At 41.8% G+C, this 17752-nt stretch overlaps 1 protein-coding gene across 4 annotated transcripts in view; it reads left to right on the top strand.

Moving 5' to 3' along the window:
- The first annotated feature begins 786 nt into the window (after positions 1-786).
- Positions 787-17752, top strand: part of LOC124043458 (high affinity cGMP-specific 3',5'-cyclic phosphodiesterase 9A-like) — a 34068-nt gene continuing 17102 nt past the window's right edge. Inside the window, exons 1-6 of one of the 4 annotated variants that reach the window (XM_046362078.1) lie at positions 787-1072; positions 12887-12957; positions 13269-13379; positions 14854-14897; positions 16721-16775; positions 17051-17121. In XM_046362078.1, coding sequence (XP_046218034.1) covers positions 1010-1072; positions 12887-12957; positions 13269-13379; positions 14854-14897; positions 16721-16775; positions 17051-17121 — 415 coding nt within the window. In that variant the 5' untranslated portion in view covers positions 787-1009. Of the gene's footprint in view, positions 1073-12886; positions 12958-13268; positions 13380-14853; positions 14898-16142; positions 16295-16720; positions 16776-17050; positions 17122-17752 lie in introns of those variants that run through there. The other 3 variants (XM_046362071.1, XM_046362087.1, XM_046362097.1) reach the window with 3 other exon arrangements.

Consider the following 17752-nt stretch of genomic DNA (forward strand, 5'->3'; position numbering starts at 1 on the left):
TTGGTTTCTAAGCATAATGTTGAATTGTTTTGTTCACCAGGCTAAGTGTGTTCCAGTTAGGCTGAGTGGTCTCAAGTCTCCCAGCTGGAGGTGGCAGGTGTCAAACAAAATGTACACTTCTGAAAGCTAGTCCTCCACTCAGTGACACAGGCAGGCACACACAGGCAATCTCTCTTTGTTTCTAAAAAGTACTGCAGGCCAAATCAAATATGAATTACTATTCTCTGAAACTGTAAAAAATGAACAATCAGTTATTGGGACTAGTAGGTTCTCGTAATAAACCAAAACGTAATTATGCCGGATTATACACTGCAGTCAATGACGGGTTTTATTGAAAGTATTAGTATGTTTTGATTGCCCATGACTTCTCTCCCACGCATAGCATCACAAAACCCATGAGCTGACTCGAGGCTACAAGGCTTGATTTAATGTCATCAGGGGAAGCGCGTGGGCGCCCATGCAAGAAACTAAATTACATGTGAAACATCTCTTTTTCACGGCGCTTGCTGGCTGCTTTTTGGTTTTCTTTCTTCGGTTCCTTTCTTCTCGTGTGCTTTGACCAAAAATACCGTTTTTAGAGACTATATAGGATTTGAATAGCCATATTATCAATAGAATATAGCCTCGTTTGTTCGTAAAAGGGAATAAACATCGCGAACAGACTGGGGGCTGTGTGGGCAGGCGAACTACCCCTCTCACGCGTCCTTGAGGAGCCCCGGTAACTATGGCGATAAGAGAAAACGTACGATGATCCCTGCTCTTCAGTTTTCCCAGTGTGTGTTTGTCTGCGTGCGACTCATTTGAGAGGGGCTGAGGGAGGGGGTTTATGAGATGAGAGCTAGCTAGGTGCTCCAGAGAGAAAGAGATGTTGAAACGCTAACTTCATTTGCCCATTCAGAGAAGGACAGACTGCTCTCGGGTTTACCAATTCGGGCACGGAACGGAGTGGTAGCCTATAGCCCGCAATCCGACTCGGCAGCGGCGAGAGAGGCTTGAGGGGTGGAGAGAAATGGGATCAGCTTCTTCGGCGTACCGAGTAATCTACCTGGACGTGGATGGCAGAATTCAGAAGGTATAACTGTCAATCAACCGTTATATCATGTCAGCCTGTTTCATCATCAACCTACACCCTGCCCTGTAGGCCTAACTGGGACGAGGTCCAATATTGCATAGGAAAGATTTGGAAGAACGGTGCAATGATAGTTATGCTGTCTATATAATAGGAAACCCTCAATAATATTCATATACAAATCGTGGTTAAAATGAATAGCCTAATGTAATTGATCATGCAAAAAAAATCTATTCACTTTTTGATGGATTATGCATATGCCAGACACTTGATTTACTGTTTAAGGGATGCGCAGCTTCACTTTTCGCCCCCGCTTCACTTTTATTAAAATATGTATCGTTTTTTGTGTCCCTTGAGGATTTCCCAAATTGGTGCGATAGAATCAGAGACCAAACCACCTCAGATCACGCGCTTGTTATGTTCGGGCCTCTGATTGGACACTGACGCACAAACGTTCGGGACCTGTATGTGCAAATGTTAATTTTCTCTCGCATGCCAGCATAGCTGAGTACGACGCAAATTCCTACTATTTGTGTCCAGGTTTAACTTGGTGGGACGTCCCTCGTTATAAACAATCGGTTAAATGCACGGTTAACGCATAATATTTTTACCTATTAGAAGCTATTAATACCCGAAACAACGTCATCATCGAACCAAACGACTGGCCAGAGATCAGGGCATTCCTCAGCAAAGCTTTTCCTGGCAACCAGATGAGGCAATCGAAGGAGGAAGTAGTGATTTGACTATATAGGCCTACTGGCCTCAAATTTAGTAAAACTTGCTCTGGAATGGATTTATGCTTTTAATTGCGCATTTTGAATATCAGTTATATTCTGTAGATGATGCTATAGTTTACTTTATGGCCGGATTGAAATGTACTTTTTCCAATGCTACATTAATTTGACAGACCTTACTTGAATGATTGTCCCTCTTTCTTCAAAGTAAAGGCCTAGTCTATGATAGGCCTATTCATATTTGTATTACTATTTTGTTGCAGGCTATAGGCTAATAGGTCATGAACACATTATAAATTAACATTTAATTTTATTACATGTATTTATTGTTATTCTTGAATTAGAAAAGCATACATATTCTACTATATAGCCTGTATCGCATGAAATTACATTTTTATCCTGTAGATAGGTGTTGAATTGCACTTATTTGATAGCGGTGCTTGAATTACACTGAAGTAGGAGCCAGTACTCATTTTGGGTGCTGGTACTGTTTATATTTAGGTGCAATACTTTTGAGCTAATATTCTGTAAGAGGAACAGGAGCTCAAGCAGTGGAACATTTGAGGCGCTGGTGAGTTCCTGTCCAAGTCCAGCACTGTTTGAAAGACCAAACTTGAATGATTGGCCATCTTTAGTAGCCTATTTCTCCTATAAAGTGTGGTCTATGATAAGCCTTTATAATATTTGCATTGTATTCATATTTAATTAAAGCATAGTTAGGCTATACATTTATAGTAATGAACTGATTATACATTTGGTCAAGGTTTTTTCATTTGAAAAAACACCTGATATTGTATTCTATTATACATATGTTAATACTGCTGTTATTGACGTTTATCAGAGATATGTTCAGAATAAAGAAACTGTCATAATGCCCATTCTGCCCATTCTTGGGGGATTGTTTTTTTTTGTTGCTTCCTCGCCTCACTTTTATGAAGAAGAAAAAAGCAGTTAAACAGTAAATCAACTTTGTCCAGCAATATCAAAAACTGAATTTTCATAATCTTGTCTATGTTGTTTGGACACATTCACTGTCCTCTCTGTGTGTATATGCATGCGTGTGTGTTTAGATCTTTATCAAGATTTACACATTTGCACAAGAAACTGCACAGTTTTTGTGAACCTGTGTGGAGTGGCGACATGTAGGGCTCTATTTTTGGCTGGCGTTAAGGCGGCGCTAGTCTCAAACGCACGTTAGTTTGCAATTTCGTCATGTAAAAACTGTCAGACTGGCATTTTCTAACCCCAACGCTAAATTCGGCAGTTTACCTCTTTGATATCCGAAAAAAACAGTATCCGAAGTACTGATTTCAGGTAGCGCTGATAGGGTTATTTAAGACCAACCAAAATCTGGTTTTAGCAGTAATGCAGTTGGTTATGGCATGGGTTTTTACAGCAGAAACGCAGCCTATCCAGCCGTGACGCACTATGCGCATGGAGCAAGAGTAGCCCAATGTGCTTTTGGTGCCTGTATATTTCATTTTTTTAAATATAAAAACGAATCTTTTTTCCCCATTTTGTTTTATTTGATTTAAAACCAAGCATACAGTAGACTTCCCTCCTCTCAATTGAGGCTTTTGTTGTCTGCCCAATGTTATCGCGAAGTAGGCTAGTCAAGACTGTCGATAAAGGGTTTGGCTCCTGAGACCGCTTGTAAATACATCTTAATCACCAAAGCTTTATTAAAATATAAGGTTTGAGAGGAGTAAAACATTGAGCTGACATTTTCTTTTTATCTATGCATTGAAGGCAGGCCCACATTATTATAGCCATGCAGGTCACGTTTTGGATGTGCGTAAAACCCCATCCATGATGTAGGCTACGTGTCCATGCCCACCGTGAAACGAGATTGAGTACCTCGGTGAATGGATACCGGTGAACCTCGTATTTAGAAGTTCTGTAACCTGTCAAATTTGAAAAACCCAAGCCCTCCCTTAGGCCTACCATAACGCATGCTAATTCAATAGCAATGCGTCTTTTTTAAATCCTGGCGATTGTATTACACTTTACATTCATTTATTGTTGTAGAAAAATAATTTTAAAAAGCTACTTTTTTTGTTGAATTTTATTACAACCAACCTTTAGTATGATTCACCTTCCTGGTTTCATGGTGACAACGTCAGTGGCGCGCTTGCAATGCAACTTCTGGAGATGTGTGAATGCGAGGTGATCTGTAAAATGTTTCCGATTATTGTCGTAAAGCATAGGCCTATTGTGGAGCATTATAACGGTGAATGGACATTCGCCCTTTCTAGGTATATTCGATTGTTGTCCAGCTACTGTGAAAAGTTTGGATGTGCATATAACCCTCCGTAGTCTACATTGTTTTAATATTATATACCCACGGGGAGAAATTGTAGTCTGGAAGTGACGTAGGCTATTTAAAACAAGTGGTTTTGTTTAGAATTTGATTAGAATTGTTCATTTTTTTTAGGCCTCATAAATAATTAATTTAATATTGCTTACTGATAATGTTTGGCATGTCAATGCTCAGCCACAATTCAATTTACAGTAGGCCTAGCCCCTATATCAGTGTGAATGCTACTGTAGCCATACAATTACATCGAACAATGTCGAGTGAAATTGGGTTCAAGTTAATGTATTTATCAAAGATAGGTCTACATTTAGTTTCTGTAAGCCATTTAACAATCTATGATGGACTAGCATTGGGAGTGGAGTTGATTCCAAGGCAATACATATAAGACCGTAAATACACAACTTGAAGCAACCACATTTCGCCATGGAACACGTTCTGATTGGCTAGTGATGGGCCAAGCCCCAACCTATAGCGCTACCACCTGCGCTTAGATTTACCATTGCGTTAGGTTTGTTAAAATAGAGCCTGTAGAGTTAGATTTTGGTAAAAGCATGATAGCTTATCATTCATTTGAGTGGGAAAACATGACAGCTAATCATTACATGCTTGATGTAGTGCCTTAGAGGAAGAATAATTCATTCTAAGATTAAGATGAGAGGACCAGATATTTAATGTGTTTTACAGTGCAAAAGTATTCATCCTGCTTGGCGTTTCTCCTATTTTGTTACATTACAACTTTTTTAAATCTTTTTTTATTTGGATTTCATGTAATGGACATACACAAAATAGTCAAAATTGGTGAAATAAAATTAAAAAACAAATGGAAAAGTGGTACATGCATGTGTATTCACCCCCGTTGCTATGCAACCAATTACCTTCAGAAGTCACATAATTAGATTGCTCACAGGTGGACTTTATTTAACTAAGTGTCACATGATCTCAGTATACCTGTTCTGAAAGGCCCCAGAGTCTGCAACACCACGAAGCTAGGGGCACCACCCATTAAGCAACACCATGAAGACCAAGGAGCTCTCCAGACAGGTCAGGGACAAAATTGTGGAGAAGTACAGATCAGGGTTGGGTTTTAAAAAATATCCGAAACTTTGAACATCCCACGGGGAACGATTTAAATCCATTATTAAAACATTTTAAGGATATGGCACCACAACAAACCTGCCAAGAGAGGGCCGCCCACCAAAACTCACAGACCAGGCAAGGAGGGCATTAATCAGAGAGGCAACATAGAGACCAAAGATAACCCTGAAGGAGCTGCAAAGCTCTACAGTGGAGATTAGAGTATCTGTCCATAGGACCACTTTATGCCATACACCCCGCAGAGCTGGGCTTTAAAGAAGAGTGGTCAGAGAACACCATCCCCACAGTGAAGCATGGTGGGGGCAGCATCATGCTGTGGGGATGTTTTTCATCGCCAGGGACTGGGAAACTGGTCAGAATTGAATTAATGATGGATGGCGCTAAATACAGGGAAATTCTTGAGGGAAACCTGTTTCAGTCTTCCAGAGATTTGAGACTAGTACGGAGGTTCACCTTCCAGCAGGACAATGACCCTAAGCATACTGCTAAAGGAACATTCGAGTGGTTTAAGGGGAAACATTCAATGTATTGGAATGACTTAGTCAAAGCCCAGACCTCAATCCAATTGAGAGTCTGTAGTATGACTTAAAGATTGCTGTACACCAGCGGAACCCATCCAACCCGAAGGAGCTGGAGCAGTTTTGCCCTGAAGAATGGGCCAAATACCAGTGGCTAGATATGGAAAGCTTGCAGAGACATACCCTAAGAGGCTTGCAGCTGTAATTGCGGCAAAAGGTGGTTCTACAAAGTATTGACTTTGGGGGGGGTTGAACACTCAAGTTTTCAGTTTTTTGTTGTTGTCTTATTTCATTTTTGATTCACAATAAGACATATTTTGTATCTTCAAAGTGGTAGGCATGTTGTGTAAATCAAATGATACAACCCCCCCCAAAATCAATTTTAATTCCAGGTTGTAAAGCAAAAAAAAAATAGGAAAAATGCCTAGGGGGTGAATACTTTCACAAGCCACTGTACTTTGCTGGGCCATTGTACAATTCCAGTCTAGAAAAGTACAGGAACTGTCTATGTAGACTGCCACTACTATCATTTAAGATAATCTCCCGCACATTTTAAACCCAGCATGTAGTCTACACATTTCTATTACAGTAGATATACCCGCCATTCTAGATCCCAGGATGAAATGCTAGCCTCCGTGCTTCTACGTCTGTATTGCTTGCTGTTTGGGGTTTTAGGCTGGGTTTCTATATTTGCATTTGGCAAGTGTAAAAAGGGCTTTGCAAATACATTTGATTTGATTGAATGCTCAGGTTTCTTACATATATGATCAAAACTTCAGCATGTAGGGGCCACATCTTAACTTGAGATTTGTTTGTGTAAATCACTGGAACAGTCGCCACATGAAACCTCCAGTGTTACTTGTATCTCATGTAAGGATTTGGCCTAAGGACAGTTTTGTATAGTATCACAAACTCCTTATTCTACAATGGGTTGATGAAAACAAGTATTGTGATTGGTTGAGACTCGTTCTAAACCATACTAAAAAAACTGTTTTATATGTAGGCCTATAATGCAAAATTGGGAATCTTGTTCCCTGCTCCTCCACAGCCCAGCCAGCCAATTCATTAACTTGATCTCCCCTGTAAAAGGCATCTAGACATTTTTTTCCCCTTGCTTCTAGCCTAACATTTGGTTTGCAATATCTGGGGGTTGTACAAACATTGCTGTCTGTCTCTCAACATTTGCAACATAGTTTCAATAGTGAAATTCGATCAAAGTCATTTAGCACGCCCTCTTGTGTGCAATTGCTTTAATCTCACATAGACTATATCCATGTCAATTAGCCTCCACAAACAGAGCCAGAATGGTGGGTCTAGATCCCGTCCAGAGGGCTCTTTACACTTACACCCAGTGGAGTGGAGGAGACTGAGGACCAGGGCCGTAAAGGAAAAACAAAGACTTTTATGCGCCACTCCGATGGCACTTTGCATTTATTGCAGACCGTGTCACTTGTTATGGAGTTCATTCCAAGTCTGCATTATGTTTGTTTGGTGTTTTTCTGTGAGCCTGTTCGTTCAGCTGGTTTAGGATATGCTGTGGTGTAGGCTCGTAGTCAGTGACTACATCTGTGACCTCATAGAGATAAGTCAATTCATCTCTGACTATGTGTAAGCTTTTGTTCTGGATTTCTGATATTGTTCGGTTGCCATTGGTCAGTTGTTGCTGGGGTAAAAATATGGCACCTCCTCTCTTTCTCTCTCCCCCATCCTCTGTTGTTTTCTCTCCCTCTCACGTTCTCTTGTGTCTATGTGACACTGCATTTTTCTCACACTGTTGATATATCAATCAATCAATCACACACACACACACACACACACACACACACACACACACACACACACACACACACACACACACACACACACACACACACACACACACACACACACACACACACACACACACACACACACACACACACACACACACACACACACACACACACACACACACACACACACACATTCTCTCTCTCCTTTCCTTTATCCCTCTCACACACTCCTCTCTTTCTCTCTCACGCTTGCATTCCTTTATCTCCCTCTCTTTCTCTCTCTCTCTCTCTCTCTCGCTCTCTCTCTCTCCTCTCTCTCTCATACTTATTATCACTGCTCAATCATTTCTAAATATGACTTCCCATCAGACTAAATTAGTGTCGTACCTTACTTCTCACAGCTCAGTCATAACAACAGGGACCTATCGGATCTTATCATAATTCCAGCACAGCTCTGTGCACAGGAGCACATTACTAACCACTTTTCCATCCACAGTTTTTATGCGAGTGGAGTCTTACCGTTGGGCCAAAAAATGACAGCTTTAATGTAAACGGGAAGTTTCGGTGCAATTTTATAAATGCCGACAGAATTTGTTTGTTCGACATGGTTGGATCTTTCTGTGTCGGTAAAATTAATTATGCGAGAAATGGCATTGGAAACACCTTTATGCAAAAATATTGATAAAATAACCATCATATCAAGGTCAACTTGGAGTTATGCGATGACTTGGTGTGTGGTCCTCCCACTACGACTCAGGAAACCATGCAGTTTATTAGGCTATAGATGAATAAGTTATGATGGGTAGTGAAAGTGCACGGTGATGACCTTGATGCTCATTTCCAATAAATATCGAGGGTCATATTCTGGTGACATGATGATCGATGCTTGACTGCTGTTTGAGAAATACGAATATTCCCACTCTTATTTCATTATGTAGACTAACCTACCCGCACAGCCTACCCATACTGTATCTGCGAGCTGTTGGCTACAGCACACATGCCAAGACCAAAGTAGGCACATTTGCTTTTCATTGCAACAATTTTTGTGACAAAACTATCAGTAGAGTTGAAAATGCGATGGAAACACATTGAACTTCTAGATTTTCATTCGGTACATGAAAACTTAAGCGAAAAAGTACATTTTGGGTGCTCTATGTCATCACAAGCTGATTTTTATCTACAACAAGTCAGTTTGGTGGTAAACTCTGCCGAGTCCCCAACAACCAGATGTTCCGGTTTTCAGGGGAAATGGAAAGAGAGCCTGTGACCCCACTTCCACTTTTGGACTAAGAAGGCGACACTCCATCTTAACTCTTCCACACTCCTGGCCTTTGTCTGACCTGAAAGTTGATGATGTTTGACCTATGTTATAATTTGGACTCGAACATTGTGGTTTTAGGGTCTATGTTGGTTTGAACTCATTCAATTATCAGAGATGGTTGTTTTTGTACTTATGCACAGATCATTTGCATTTTAAGGCTATAGCCAGATGGGTTCCAGGCTCCAGTCCTTCAGTCCATAGTGAATAATGAGGAGTGTTTCATTCACTTGCAGCGTGACTGACTATGTAGTGCTGCCATTGTGTGTTTTATTATCTAGCTTCCTTGTTCAGAAATGATGCTGATTAGTTCCTGCTTTACGTGCTCCATTGTTCTTCTGCATGTTCTGTGTGTGATTGCATTTGAATATGGTATTTCCTGTGCCGTTGGATAATCAGGAGTGTGGATTTATGTAATTTTGCATGTTGGTTTAGGTGTCCATATACAATGCCTTCGGAAAATATTCAGAACCCTTGACTTTTTCCACATTTTGTTACATTACAGCCTTATTCTAACATGGATAGTACAAAGAAAAATCCTCAGCAATCTACACAATACACCATAATCACAAAGCGAAAACAGGTTTTTAGAAATCTTTGCACATTTATTAAAGATAAGAAATAAAGACCTTATTTACATAAGTATTCAGACCCTTTGCTCTGAGACTTAAAATTCAGCTCCGGTGCATCCTGTTTCCATTGATCATCCTTGAGATGATTCTACAACTTGATTGGAGTCCACCTGTTGGAAATTCAATTGATTGGACATGATTTGGAAAGGCACAAACCTGTCTATATAAAGTCCCACAGTTGAAAGTGCATGTCAGAGTAAACACCAAGCCATGAGGTCGAAGGAATTGTCAGTGGAGCTTCGAGACAGGATTGTATCGAAGGCACAGATCTGAGGAAGGGTACCTAACAATTTCTGCAGCATTGAAGGTCCCCAAGAAGACAGTGGCCTTCATCATTCTTAAATGGAAGAAGCCTGGAACCCCGAAGACTCTTCCAGGGCTGGCCACCCGGCCAGACTGAGCAATCGAGGAGAAGGGCCTTGGTCAGGGAGGTGTCAAAGAACCAGATGGTCACTCTGACAGAGCTCTTGAATTCATCTGTGGAGATGGGAGAACCTTCCAGAAGGACAACCATCTCTGCAGCACTCTGCAGCATAATCAGACCTTTATGGTAGTGGCCAGACAGAAGCCAAGACAACGCAGGAGTGGCTTCGGGACAAGTCTCAATGTCCTTGAGTTGCCCAGCTAGAGCCCCGACTTGAACCCGATCAAATATCTCTGGAGATACTTGAAAATAGCTGTGCAGCAACACTCCCAATCCAACCTGACAGAGCTTTAGAAGATCTGCAGAGAAAAATGGGAGAAACTCCCCAAATACAGGTGTGTCAAGCTTATAGCGTCATACCCAAGAAGAGTCGGTGCTGTAATCGCTGCCAAAGGTGCTTCAACAAAGTACTGAGTAAAGGGACTGAATACTTATGTAAGTTGAATATTTCCATTTTTTATTTTTTTTATAAATTAGCAAACATTTCTATGAACCTGCTTTTGCTCTGTCATTATGGGGTATTGTGTGCAGATACCCCATAATGACAAAAGGGGGGAAAAAAACCATTTCATCAATTTTAGAAAAAGGCTGTAACGTAACAAAATGTGCAAAAAGTCAAGGGGTATGTATACAATACTTTCCGAAGGCACTGTATAGAAACTCAACAAGAACAGAACTCGGGTATTAGAGAGGAACTGGTTATTCATCAGTTATTATTAGATGACATGGAGGGTCCATAAACATCCAGGTTTGTCAGCACTATCTACGGACCTGGTTCCTCATACAAGAGAGCTCCTATGCTTACCCTACCACCTTATGCTCTCTGTCCTTTAGCATACTCTCTGCTGTCAAGCTAGCGTCATCCATCATCGAAAACAGAAGCGGGCAGCAGCGCCAGGCTATTACATGAGCACCTCCACATGTTTAAGTACACACAGCAACATACACACACACACACACACAATGAAGAGAGTCAGAGCTCTATGTGCATCATGCCATCCTTCCTAAGCATGACAGATGACAAAGACAATGTTTACCCCTGACCCACTTGTATTACTTTTACTAAAGGGCTGTTGTATGTCACTGTATATTATGCATACTGAGTAGGTTTCCTTGTTGCATACGCTCAGATGTTAAGGCACTAGTACTGTTACTGTAGAGAGGAGATGGACAGGATGTTACGGTAGGTCTACTACACGTCTCTCTAGAGAGGAGATGGAACGGGATGTTACTGTAGGTCTACTACACGTCTCTCTAGAGAGGAGATGGAACAGGATGTTACTGTAGGTCTACTACACGTCTCTCTAGAGAGGAGATGGAACAGGATGTTACTGTAGGTCTACTACACGTCTCTAGAGAGGAGATGGAACGGGATGTTACTGTAGGTCTACTACACGTCTCTCTAGAGAGGAGATGGAACAGGATGTTACTGTAGATCTACTACACGTCTCTCTAGAGAGGAGATGGAACAGGATGTTACTGTAGGTCTACTACACGTCTCTCTAGAGAGGAGATGGACAGGATGTTACTGTAGATCTACTACACGTCTCTAGAGAAGAGATGGACAGGATGTTACGGTAAGTCTACTGCACGTTTCTAGAGAAAAGATGGACAGGATGTTACGGTAGGTCTACTACACGTCTATAGAGAGGAGATGGACAGGATGTTACTGTAGATCTACTACACGTCTCTAGAGAAGAGATGGACAGGATGTTACTGTAGATCTACTACACGTCTCTAGAGAAGAGATGGACAGGATGTTACTGTAGATCTACTACACGTCTCTAGAGAGGAGATGGACAGGATGTTACGGTAGGTCTACTACACGTCTCTAGAGAGGAGATGGACAGGATGTTACGGTGGGTCTACTACACGTCTCTAGAGAGAATATGGAACAGGATGTTTCTATTCGCCTCTTCTCTTTGTTGAATTGCAATAGAGTGAAATTGAATTACAATTTCACACCAGTGAAAATGGAGCCTACATAGACTTTATGTATTTATCTGAAAACGGATATGGGAAATTGATTAACAATAACTAAGTGAAAATGTATGATTTGTGAATATACAATCCTGCAATTTCTATTGTATTTCATGGTGAATTGTCTGTTTGTGAACATAAGTGGCTCTTGCTTACGTGTCTCTGAACTAAACACATCACTGTCTTACACACCTGGCAGCCTGCCACTGACAGGTTTCTGGAGTGCTCTCTGTCTCTCTCATCACCCCCCCCCCTCTCTCTTCCTTCTTACCCTACACATTTCTCCATCTCCTTCTTACCCTTGTTGCCTTGGTTCCTTTTGTCACCTATTGTCGACTTTGTTGCCCCTGCCAATGGCATAAGAATCAAGATGCTTTTATCTACATGGGTCAAAGTCGTCTGTGTTGGTGAACCTGGGGCTGACACGAGAAATGACTGACGGACTTTGTTTAGAAGGCAATTAAAGGAGAGGGGGAGGGTGGGACGGGGGGGTATTTACTGTGGTGCACTGGAATCTGCGCATTTGTAATCAAAGGAAAAGCTCAGAATGAGAGACCTGTCAATTCAAAGTTCTTCTTCTCTCCCTAGTGGGGTGGTTGGTCCATGAACCCATACGTAGAATGTATGCACACATGACTGTAAGTCGCTTTGGATAAAAGCGTCTGCTAAATGGCATATATATATATATATATATATATATATATATATATATATATATATATATATATATATATACTCTGGTGGTGCTTGAGAGGATAGTAGACTGACTAAATACACCGTGGTCTGCTGTTCCACCCTGATCACTGGGAATGTATTCCACGTCTGGTATCAGTATCTCCAACACTTCTGCATATATATTTTAGAATATATACTCTTAGAAAAAAGGGTTCCAAAAGGGAATGTTTGACTGTCCCCATAGGAGAACCCTTTTTGGTTCCAGGTAGAACCCATTTTGGTTTCATGCATTATATGTCATATATGTACGAGATCGTGACTATGTTTCCTGTCTTTGCTACCCTTCCCGTAGGTGGTCTTCAGCAGATTCTGCAGCCCGTATGATATCAAGGAGTTATTCTGTACCGCTCTAGGTCTTCCAAGGTAATTCTCTGCTCTCTTTTCCCCTCTTCAGTTCTGCTGTGAAGCTTAGAGTCGTCTCTGTCAGCATCCTGTCAGGATCCTTTAATCTCCCTGTCTCCTAGGCTGCTTTTCTAATGTTGTTTTGAGGATCACTTCTATTAGATGCCACGTTGAGAACTCATATTAGTGACAAGATAATACTCTATAGTGAGTGGCCTAGTCCCAATAGTCTTGACTAGCTTTCATCTTTCCCTTGGTTTCCTTGATTGATATTTGGAATGTGCCCAACACCCACACTCTCTTCATTGAACCATAGTGGGACACATCCTCAGAGAGAGTGTCCCTGCTTTGTCTGTTTTGGACAGGAACACCACCTTGTCTCTGCTGGATTCCACGGGAGCCATGGTGTCCATCGACCCCACTATGCCACACAACACCGAGAGGTAGGCCCTGACACATCTACATTCAGGGATGGAACTGCAATTCTTTACTGGCTAGCCCTGGTCCAAAATCTGTGCCATGTGATATTTTAAAAGATACATTTTCACTAGCCCGGGGAGCTAGTGGGACACATTTTCTACTAGCCCGTTCTGAAAAGTACTAGCCATGGGCTAGAGGGCTACCTTCATTTCCATCTGTGTTTACATTTATAGCAGAAAAATACATATGCTGGTCCTTAAATGCATAATCTGTAATTTTGGCAGTCTAAACTCATAAGAAAAAGTTAAATTCTTCAAGGGTAAAGCTTTATATTATTGATTTAAATGTCCATTCAACAGCAGGAAATATCCCAGATTGTGCCCTATTGCCTAGGACTTGTTAGGCTGAAAATACTAACAGATCCATGGTCAGGGTGTGATCAGTGAGCTAGACACTGCTCACACACACACACACACACACATGTTTTACTAACCCTAACCCTAGGCCAAATGGCCTAACTCCTAATTCTAACCCTAGACCTAACCCCTAACATGCTGACCAGACCGCTCACGCCATTGCGCGCATGTTGATTTTGTCCACCCACATCAGACGCGATCAGGACACGCAGTTGGAAATATCAAAACGAACTCTGAACCAACTATATACATTTTGGGACAGGTCGAAAAGCATTATGTATGGCAATTTAGCTAGCTAGCATGCTGTTGCTAGCTAATTTGTCCTGTGATATAAACATTAGGGTTTGTTATTTTACCTGAAATGCACAATGGTGGTTGGCAACCAACTTTAAGGTGCATTACCACAACCAACTGGACTGGAGTGTGGACCTCAGTTCATCCTCCACGTGGGTATATGATCCTAAAAACCAATGAGGAGATGGGAGAGGCGGGACTTGCAGACGGTCAAGCGTCACAAATAGAACCAAATTCTATTTTAGCGCCTGGCCACGTAGACGCGCGCAAGCAGTGTTGGCGCAATTATTGAATAACATGTATGTGTACATTATTTTGCAATGCTTGCTCACGTGACGTGAGCGGTATGGTCAGCATGTAAGCCTAAAATAGCATTTTTCCTTGTAGGAACCGTCAAAATGTCCCCACCTTTCCTTGTTTTACTATCCTTGTGAGGACTTCTGGTCCCCACAATGATAGTAAAACCAAAAAGACACACACACAGCCCCCAGCGTGTCCTCACACTTCAGACGCTGAGTAAGAAAGTGGGAGGAAGAGGACATTCACAGCATGTCTGATTAGGAGGAAGGGGGAACATATTTGAGCGGTGCACCACTTGCTGTCTAAACTGACTGGTGTGTGTGTGTGTGTGTGTGTGTGTGTGTGTGTGTGTGTGTGTGTGTGTGTGTGTGTGTGTGTGTGTGTGTGTGTGTGTGTGTGTGTGTGTGTGTGTGTGTGTGTGTGTGTGTGTGTGTGTGTGTGTGTGTGTGTGTGTGTGTGTGTGTGTGTGTGTGTGTGTGTGTTGAAGGTCACCATACAGAGTGGTGCCCCTGACTGGAGGACAGCTAGCTGGTGAGTCCCAGAGGGCCATTGGCTTTTCACACACATGCACTGACTATGCAAATAGACAAGCATTGCTGACATCACATATGCAATAGCTTATTAGCATATGCATAGGTACCATATCGTATATAGCATATATGTAAGCAAGCATGAGCACACACACAAAGCACAGCACACTATCCCACATACCTGATGTGCACACTGCACATAATAAACAAGCATAGTCATCAAAACGTGTAGGCAATAGACACAAGGATGTAAACACACTCAGACACACACACACACACACACACTATTTATTTATTGTTTTGCTTGGTTAGTGAAGTTACATGGTTCATGACCTCCGTTTATGGGAAATGTCACCTAGTAAACCTGGCTGATTTAACAGTGTGATGAGAACCAGTTCCCCAGTGCAGGGAAGGCGACAAAACAACATCCTTATTTTCGGTCATCACTCACACACAAGAGTACACAGACAGGCCAGCTGAACATCTGGGAACAATTCCATGAACAGCAGCTTGTGTCTTTGTTCCACACTTTCTAAAGCTTTATTTTAGCAGGCCCAAGATCTCTTGGACAAGGGAGCCCTGCACTTTTTTACAAATACCACATAATACAAATATTAAACATTCAAGAGAACCAATCACATTCCTCAGTAAAGAGGTCCTCAATCAACAATGTGAACTGCCCAAGAGGCACCAGTACATCTAGTGGTATGGTTTTACGGTGTACAATAGGACAGCATTAATGTGACATGGTGTACATTAGGACAGCATTAATGTGACACGGTGTACATTAGGACAACATTCATGTGACACGGTGTACATTAGGACAGCATTAATGTGACACGGTGTACATTAGGACAGCATTAATGTGACACGGTGTACATTAGGACAGAATTAATGTGACACGGTGTACATTAGGACAGCATTAATGTGACACGGTGTACAATAGGACAGCATTAATGTGACACGGTGTACATTAGGACAGCATTAATGTGACACAGTGTACAATAGGACAGCATTAATGTGACACGGTGTACAATAGGACAGCATTAATGTGACACTGTGTACATTAGGACAGCATTAATGTGACACGGTGTACAATAGGATCAGTCCAACAGGTGCCAGATGGTTTTACTAGTTCACATACCTGCACTTTTATTGGCCTCTCAGGTGAACTTTGGCCATAAGTCTGCACTGCACCAATAGCAGAGCTTTGTTTTTGTCATGGAGTTATTTTCTGTGTGTGGGAAGGGATATTACAAGTGCCTTGTTAACATATCAAGCTGGCACCATCTCGAAACGCGACTACTGCGTTCAGTAGTGAGACAGAGAAAACACTCTCTCTTCTTTTGCCATCTGTTGTGTTTGTTTCATTCTCTTGTTGTTGCTGGTTTACATAAGGTATGTGTGTGTGTGTGTGTGTGCATGCGTGTGTGTGTGTGTGTTTGCGTGTGATAAAAGGGGCACTCGATATCTGTTACACCCCCAGGCTCTGATATAATGAAATGCTTCAGACGTGTGCAGTGTTGTCGTTACAGCACAGAGAGACGTGCATGAGTTGTCGTTACAGCACAGAGAGACGTGTTTGAGTTGTCGTTACAGCACAGAGAGACGTGTATGAGTTGTCGTTACAGCACAGAGAGACGTGTATGAGTTGTCGTTACAGCACAGAGAGACGTGCATGAGTTGTCGTTACAGCACAGAGAGACGTGTATGAGTTGTCGTTACAGCACAGAGAGACGTGTATGAGTTGTCGTTACAGCACAGAGAGACGTGCATGAGTTGTGTTTTTCCTGTGTGTAACGCAGCACCATCTTGTTCTTCCAGATAAAGAGGAACTCTTCCAGAATGTATTGACACAGGTGGCAGAGCAGTTTTCCAGGTAAGAGCACTGATGTAGCTTTCGTGGAAATGTTGCCTCTGGCTTGGTAAATGCTTTTTGTTCCCTTGTTCTCGTAAATGTATGCTATTTGTGTGTCACTGTATTATTGTGTGCTGCTTTCAGATAATGATTGCTCTATGTCCCTTTTGCTCTCTCTTTCCCCCTCTCTCGCTCTCTCTCTATCTTATTTTCTCACTCCTTTTGCGTCTCTTTCCATCTCCTCTTTCTCTTCTTTCCCCATCTCTCTCGGTCTGTCCTTCACTCTTTCTTTGCAGAGCGTTTAAAATCAACGAGCTGAAGACGGAGGTGACGAACCGCTTGGCCATGTTGGAGAAGAGAGTGGAGTGTGAGTACTGTGTCTGTCTGTGTGTTTATTTCTCCCTAGAGAGGAGACAGCCTCTGCTTAAATCACAGTATTGTTACCTACTATGGGGAATAGTAAGGGGTCTACAGAGCAAATACACTGAATGCAGAGAATTAGAAGAATACAGTATGGTCCTTTTAACAGATGATTTCTTTCTATGGTGACTCTTAGTTAAAGAGTGGCATACAATGGAGAAAAAAACAACTTAAATGTAATACCAAGCAGATGCCCTGAAACCATATTCAAAAATCAAATCATATCAAATGTTATTGGTCACATACACATGGTTAGCAGATGTTAATGCGAGTGTAGCGAAATGCTTGTGCTTCTAGTTCCGACCGTGCAGTAATATCCAACAAGTAATCTTAACAATTTCACAACAACTACCTTTTACACACAAGTGTAAAGGAATGAATAAGAATATGTACATGTAAATATATGGATGAGCGATGGCCGATTGGCATAGGCAAGATTCACTCTCAGTAAGATGATGTGTGGCCCGTGTATGAGGCAATGGAACCCTCACTGAAACTCTGCAATAAAGCGTGCAGTGAACATTGTTCTACTACTGTATGTGAGCAGGCATATTTGAATAGGTTTAATCGCCACTCAT

This window comes from Oncorhynchus gorbuscha, linkage group LG01, assembly GCF_021184085.1.
Source record: "Oncorhynchus gorbuscha isolate QuinsamMale2020 ecotype Even-year linkage group LG01, OgorEven_v1.0, whole genome shotgun sequence".
Classification (NCBI taxonomy): domain Eukaryota; kingdom Metazoa; phylum Chordata; class Actinopteri; order Salmoniformes; family Salmonidae; genus Oncorhynchus; species Oncorhynchus gorbuscha.